We start from the raw sequence: 7,297 nt of genomic DNA, 5'->3' as shown, positions 1-7,297 counted from the left end.
CCAGCAGTAGAGAAACATGGAGACTCTGATTGAGATGTAAAGTGAACAACTAAATAAATAAAGATTAAATATATATTTCCAGCTTTTGTATGGTATTTTCTTTCCTCTCTTCTCCAAACCCAGGGTTATTATTTTTATACTGTTGCCAAATTCTGCCAGTCTCTGTTCAGGTATTTTATTCTTATAAATTTTATTTTTATAGACAAAAGTTGTAAACAGGGTATAAAAGCTCAAAACCATGATTTTTATTAGTTTATTTATTTTGTTTTTTTTATATCTTCAGTAAATCATTATGTAGGTTTTGCTATAGATTTTTCATAAGCCAACTCAAGTACTGATTTTGCATCCTGTATGTAATTTTAAAATCATGAAAGGTAAATGCTCCATGGAATCCATCCTCAATGTGGTGATGAGTTACATGAACTCCAACATTCTGAAGCCTCGTGACATACATGAGTCCATCATCTCGTAGGACATCATACTGGCAAGTGATGATATAGGTCAGAGGTAAATGACGCAATATGTTGTCATCGGCCAAGAGAGGGCATGCCTTCACATCTACAAACCCTGGGTATTGTTGAGCCAGCTCAGAACTACCAGGAGTGGGACTCTTATAATAGTAACCTTTCTTATATCTCTCAGGGAGCAAGGAACTCCAGTTCACAAATCGGAACAAATGGCTGCGTTCCATAGGTACATGTTGATTGAGAATCATAGCTTTCTCTAGGGCTTGATCTGTAGTAAAGTATTCACTCCAAAACCTGACCATGAGTGATCTGGATAAAAACGGAAAATGTGAATTTTCTTGAAATGACGGTAAATTCATATCAAGGGCCTGAAGGGCAGGATATACTAAGGCTTGGACCTTGAGTTTTATCTTGATATCTGGATCCTGTATGAGCTAAAAAGGAAATAAAATTACATTTTAATAAATATTTTAATTAGTTGGTATAATTCCATCTAGAAATAATATGTAGAAATAAAATAAATTCAGATTACCTGGTACAACAAATATATCTTATTGAATTTTCCAATTGTCTATATGTTCATCATCTACTCCGTAATAAAATTATTGCCATTATGTGGAAATATTCTGCAGAATGCTCAAGACTGAATTTCAAAAATACTAGTGGGAATAATATACCATATTTTTAAGAAAAGGATTTTATGTAAGTCATGTGCTAACAAACATGTTAATTCCCATCAAATACCAAGTAGTATGATGAGAAGCAGAGATTTAACGGTTAATGAGCACTGTTTTGCTTTGACTTAAAAACTTATCTTTTCAAAAAATAGAGTGTGGGGTGTTTTATTCATGTCCTATTCAAGAGAATAAATGAGGGTAGGTTCTTTAGTTTAACCTCACAGCTGAGAAGGTAGCAATACTTATTTCAGTTCCTTTAAGTAGTAAATGTGTTATAAAAGACAAGACACTGAATGCTTGGGTTAATTGTATGGAAATTCTTTGTCTTAAAAATGTTTAAGATCTAAGAATATTTTCCAACTTTTTAGTCTATTATGGTCTACAGCATATTATATGATAGCTCATATAGTTATTCAATTTATGAAGCAAAATATATAAAATTACAGAAACTGAAACATATAAAAGAAGGACTTGCTGCAACATTGAAAATAAATGTATGCTTAAAGATAATAGAAAAAATAGGCAAGTTCACAGTTGGTTACTGCTGTAGTTTCAAAAAATTCTTGATTCTTGATGTGTAACTCAAGTTGTTTCAAATTGCCTTTCAGACCAATGAGGCCGAAGGGGTATAGAATTCAAATGCTGAAACATATTGTACATTATTTTATAGGATATTAGAGCAAACCACAGACTTTGTAGCTTATCTTCTCAGGAAGTGAATTTGCCTTAAATGCAGCAGTATGAGAAAAATGAAATTTATTCACAGTAGCTAAATATCCTGAAATTTTACAAACAATTCAGATCTTAAAATTATCAATCTTCATCACTCAAATTATATTTATAAGAGTACAAATTACATTTATAATTCTGTGCTAACATTTTTCCTTTGAATAATTTCATTTTTCTGATACCAAAATATATTACACCCTCTAATTATCAATACTACAGTTATAGTGGTTGGTGTTGTTGTTCAACTTTACCAGACATCCCCTGATATAACAGTAGAGGATAAAAACCTAGCTGACTGAAATATTCATGCATAACCTTACTCTGCCACAGTCTAAATTAAAAAAAAAAAAAAGAAAATGGTGACCTTTCTCAAGTTTAGAAGCACTGTGTCGACAAATGTTTCAATGTCATTCCAGATGTTTCTCTGATGTTTTAGAGTGGTCATAATATTTCACATTCTTACTGACCTTTAGAATATCTGAGACAAGTATATTTACATATAGGGTGTTTTAAAATATCAAACAAACCCGAACAACCTACTTGCTGTGTGACAGCTGCGGCTAAGTTCCCACCAGCACTGTCTCCAGCCACACCGACTCTTCTAGGATCTACACCATATTTTTTAAGAACGTCTTCCTGTAAGAACCACCGTAAGGCACTGTGCACATCTTCAAACTGGCTTGGAAAATGATATTTGGGGGCTAACGCATAGCTGTGTAAAGAATAAGTTTCAAGTGAATAAAGTTTAATTAAAGATTTATGTGGTATATCACTAAAATAAAGGGCCAGGTTTTGTTTAATAAACAAAATATTATTGCTAACTTATGAGTGCAATCAATCATAAAATCTTTTCTGATTTAATTATTATACTAGTAAAACCTTGGGTAAAGCAATTGAATTAGCCTTGAGTCAAAAATAAAATAACAAAAATATATAACAGGTAATACATTTCCATAATAACTTTTTCCAGTACGTTCTTTTTTACAATTATTATACTTTATTAGAAATTAATCAATGGCAAACAAATAGTATTAGTTTTATGTTTGAGCTTCATCAATAATAACAACAACCTATGTGACCAGTATGCTTTATTCATTGCTTCATTTTTCTATTCATTTGTACCAAATTGATTTCTGATCAGTTATTATCCTAATATGTTATTTGAGAACATATCTTTGCCTGTTTCCTTGTGTAGATGTTTCCATTGCTTCCAGTGATGATTAGGCCATGACGTATGGTTACCTGACCTCTTAAGTACAGCTTATCATGTAATTCTCTGAAAGACCATATTGTGCAGAAAATACATGATTCTCAGTTCACTTACGGATACACTGTGCTTAATTAATTATCTATCTATATGCTATATTAGAGACCTGAAAGGCTCGAGGCAAAATTTTTTTTATAATAATTTCTATTCTTTATATTAATCACAGGTTATTTACTTTGTATCCCAGCCGTAACTCCCTCCCTCATTCTCTCCCAATCCCACCATCCCTTCCTCATCTCCTCCCTGCCCCTTTCCAAGTCCACTGATAGGGGAGGACCTCCTCCCCTTCCATCTGACCCTAGCTTATCAGGTCTCTTCATGACTGGTTGCAATGTCCTCTTCTGTGGTCTAGCAAGGCTGCTCCTTCCTGGGTGGGGGTGGGGGGGACAAAGAACCAACCATTGAGTTCACGTCAGAAATAGTCCCTGTTCACCTTACTAGAGAACCCACTTGGATACTGAGCTACCATGGGCTATATCCGAGCAGGGGTTCTAGGTTATATCCATACATAGTCCTTGGTTGGAGAAACAGCCTCATAAAAGACCCCTGTGCCCTGATATAGTTGGTCCTTGTGGAGATCCTGTCCTCTCCAGGTCTTACTAACTCCCCCTTCTTTTGTATGATTCCCCACACTCTGCCAAAGGTTTGGTTATGAGTCTTAATATCTGCTTTGATACATTGCCAGGTAAAGTCTTTCAGAGGCCCTCTGCGGTAGGCTCCTGTCCTGTTACTTGTTCGAGGCAAAATTTTAAGCCTCATTTGCTGTGATTCTCTGACTTAAAGCACTCACACTGCTAAAGGAACCTAGCCTAGAATTCCCATGCAGCTCATCGGTGCATATGATGTACCACTGCCATGTTCTGATGAGTTCTGATGAGGTTGTTTCTATTTTGATTCCTGGTTGATATAAGTGTTTTGTTTTGCTTTTTTTGTTTGTTTGTTTGTTTTGTTAACTCTGATTCTATTCTGGCCAACTTAAGTTCACTTTTTGATTGCCCGCTCTCTTAATTTCCTTTGAAATATTCCAATAATAACCAGAAGAAAATGACCAAGATTGTTGGCTTCTTGCTACAGAACGCACAAGGCAAAGCACTGAAGAAGCAAACTGTGGTCTTACTCGGTTGACACGACAACAGCATCGAGTCTATCTGCTGTCCTTCTCGACAGATTGTCATACATCGAAAGAGCTGAAATGGAGGAAGCTTAGTAAGAGAATGTCAGGCAAACAGATGGAAAAGTTACACCAGCAAAAACACATGCACATGCACGTTGCCCTTTGGAGACAGGCTAAATGTCGCTTCTGTTATGCACAGCACTTCATCATCAGTGTAGAAAATGAACCCTGCTCTGAACTGTTTCAGACAGACGCTGGCAGGTGCTTGCTTTCACCATTTCACTGGGCCTCATTGAAAGCACCGTCATTCCACTCAATATTTCTGCCTTTTCCTGTCCTTGAAAGTACGGATGACTGTACCTGACTTTAAGGAAGGTACTATATAGTAGAGTCAGGTGTGTGGGAGGGTTGTCAGTTTTTTTACAAGGCACACAGATACATAGTAATAATTTCTCCAGGGGAGTGTTTTATAGAGAGAAGTATCTGGAAATCGTGTTAGACTTCAGTAAGACCGCTAGAGTGAGAGAGAAGACCTAACCTATTTAACAGCCATCCATAATTAGGGAGAGAAAACAATGTGACTTGGGTGTTTTTTCCCTCTCGGCAATGCAATGGGTTAGGAATGGTTTCTATACATCTACCTGAGTTTAGGCACATGTTCCAAACACAGGTAAAGTCTTTAAAAATAAACAAGAGTATGCCAGCAAAAAGTGTTTAGAGAAATCCTAGCACGATAACGGGTACATGTCAGAATAGAAGGACACTACAAGGCCATCCAGATGCTCAAAAGACATCATCATAAGATATTTTCAACACTGGGCATTAAGCATTCATAAAAATTCAAACACACGCTGTCAGAACTTCATACTTCTGTTATAAACATATCTCTCTACTATATGGAGTTATAGATAACCTTCCTTTTTCTGCCAAGCCTAATTATCTCTATGGTCTCAAGGTCAAATGAACTTAACCTTTTCTTCAAGTCTCAGAGCCCGCATTCCAGAAAAGCTCACAAGTCAGAATCTTAAAATTAACTATTGAAACTGTAATAGACTCTTCATGTTGTTATGAAGTACATACATTATAAGATATGAAAAATATTGATCATATTATTTATGTTTATATGCTTACATTCAATGAAGTAAAATTATACTACATAATTTTATGAAGTAAAATATATTATATAATTTACATGTAACTAGTGAAATTTCTAATATCAAATAAAAATAGTGTGTTCAGCTCTGTGCTTTTTACATCTAACAACTTTGTCTCATTTCCTTCATATTATTTCACTCATTGTTTGGCTCATCCTCTTTTATTTTCACTACAGTATTTTACCAGCTATACAATAATAATTATATAAACTCCTATGTTCAAGAAGCCATTTCTCTTCTTTTTTTTAGATTTTATTTATTTGTTTATTAATATTAGTTACAGTTTGGACAATGCAGCCACTCCTGATGTGATCTGATAGATTAAGATCAGAAGGAAGGAGAGGAGGACCTCCCTTATCAGTGGACTTGGGAAGGGGCATGCTTGAAGAAATGGGAGGGAGAGTGGGACCAGGCGGGGAGGAGGAAGGGACTTATGGGGGGATACAAAGTGAACAAAGCATAATTAATAAAATTAATAATAATACTACTAATAATAAACTAAAAAATTTAAATTAAAAAATATTAGTTACAATTTATTAATTTTGTATACCATCTATATCCTGCTCCCTCATTCCCCCCCCCATCCCACCCTTCCTCACTCATCTTCTCCCTGCCCCTTTCCAAGTCCACTGATAGGGGAGGAGGTCCTCCCCTTTCATCTGACCCTGGTTTATCAGGACTGGCTGCAGTGTCCTCTTTTGTGGTCTAGCAAGGCTGCTCCTCCCTCGGGGGAGGGGGAGGTCAAAGAGCCCACCATTGAGTTTATGTCAGAAATAATCCCTGTTCCCCTTACTAGGGCACCCACTTGGATACTGAGCTACCATGGGCTATATCCGAGCAGGGGTTCTAGGTTATATCCATACATGGTCCTTGGTTGGAGAAACAGTCTCAGAAAAGACCCCTGTGCCCTGATATACTTGGTCCTTGTGTAGCTCCTGTCTCTCCAGGTCATACTAACTCCCCCTTCTTTCTTATGATTCCCTGCACTCTGCCGAAGGTTTGTTTATGTCTTAGTATCTGATTTGATACACTGCTAGGTAGAGTCTTTCAGAGGCCCTCTGTGGTAGGCCATTTCTCTTCTTAAGTGAGATTTTATACAGCATTTAGTAGTAATTAATTCACCTTTCAGAAAAGAACATGTTTCAAGCAATTGAAGTATTATTATCTAACTTATATATGACTTTAATGTCTCTTTGTGCTGAGTCAATATCACATTTTATGGAACAAACAAGAATGCTAAATCATTGGGACATACCAGCACTCCCCAAACTCCAGCCTCCACCGTGAATATAAAACAAGCCCCTCCTCAGTGGTGCTGACTCCCTTTTGGGTATGTATATGCGAACAGGAACACTGTTGAAAGTTGTCTCCATCACAGTAACATTCTCGTCAGAAGTGGGTGGGACTTCGTGAAGTTTCATAAATAACTTCACTGTGTCCATGAAATGACTGATTCCCAAAAGTTCAGCAAAAGAAGCCTGAGTGGAGAGGAAAAAGAAAAGAAAAGTTACATGTGCGTGTGTGTGTGTGTGTGTGTGTGTGTGTAGCTGTAATATGATGAGTCCCTTTAAGAATGTGTACTTAGGGCTGATGGTTTAGGATTGGATAACCTCTCAGGGCCTTTCCCCTGGAGAAGACTGGGTCTCCCTTTCTCATCACCCATCAATTCCCTGTAACTCTTTAACTATGGATACATTTTCAAAATTTGAAAATTCTGTCATCCACATTGGAATGTCAACTGTTAGATATAGCTGTCAGTTATATAGCAACTAACAGTTGTTAGTGTGTTTGTCTTGCTTAGGTAAACAATTTTTGAGATTTCTTGGGTTCTGTTTCCCTGACACACACACACACACACACACACCACGATAGTACAATATATACAATGC

General features: G+C 36.6%; 1 protein-coding gene across 1 annotated transcript; it reads right to left on the bottom strand.

The window, feature by feature from the left end:
• Positions 1-223: 223 nt before the first annotated feature.
• LOC129684147 (arylacetamide deacetylase-like) lies at positions 224-6,737 on the bottom strand. The gene is made up of 3 exons (XM_055617220.1): positions 6,664-6,737; positions 2,414-2,585; positions 224-901 (listed from the first exon to the last, which is right to left on the bottom strand). The coding sequence occupies exon 3, from the start codon at positions 824-826 to the stop codon at positions 305-307; it is 522 nt and encodes a 173-aa protein (XP_055473195.1). The 5' UTR covers positions 827-901; positions 2,414-2,585; positions 6,664-6,737; the 3' UTR covers positions 224-304.
• Positions 6,738-7,297: the final 560 nt, after the last annotated feature.

This window comes from Psammomys obesus, unplaced genomic scaffold (genome assembly GCF_907164565.1).
Source record: "Psammomys obesus unplaced genomic scaffold, mPsaObe1.curated_primary_1811, whole genome shotgun sequence".
In the NCBI taxonomy this organism is placed as follows: domain Eukaryota; kingdom Metazoa; phylum Chordata; class Mammalia; order Rodentia; family Muridae; genus Psammomys; species Psammomys obesus.
The sequence above is the reverse complement of the archived record's forward strand: the minus strand, read 5'-3'. Positions and strand labels throughout refer to the sequence as shown.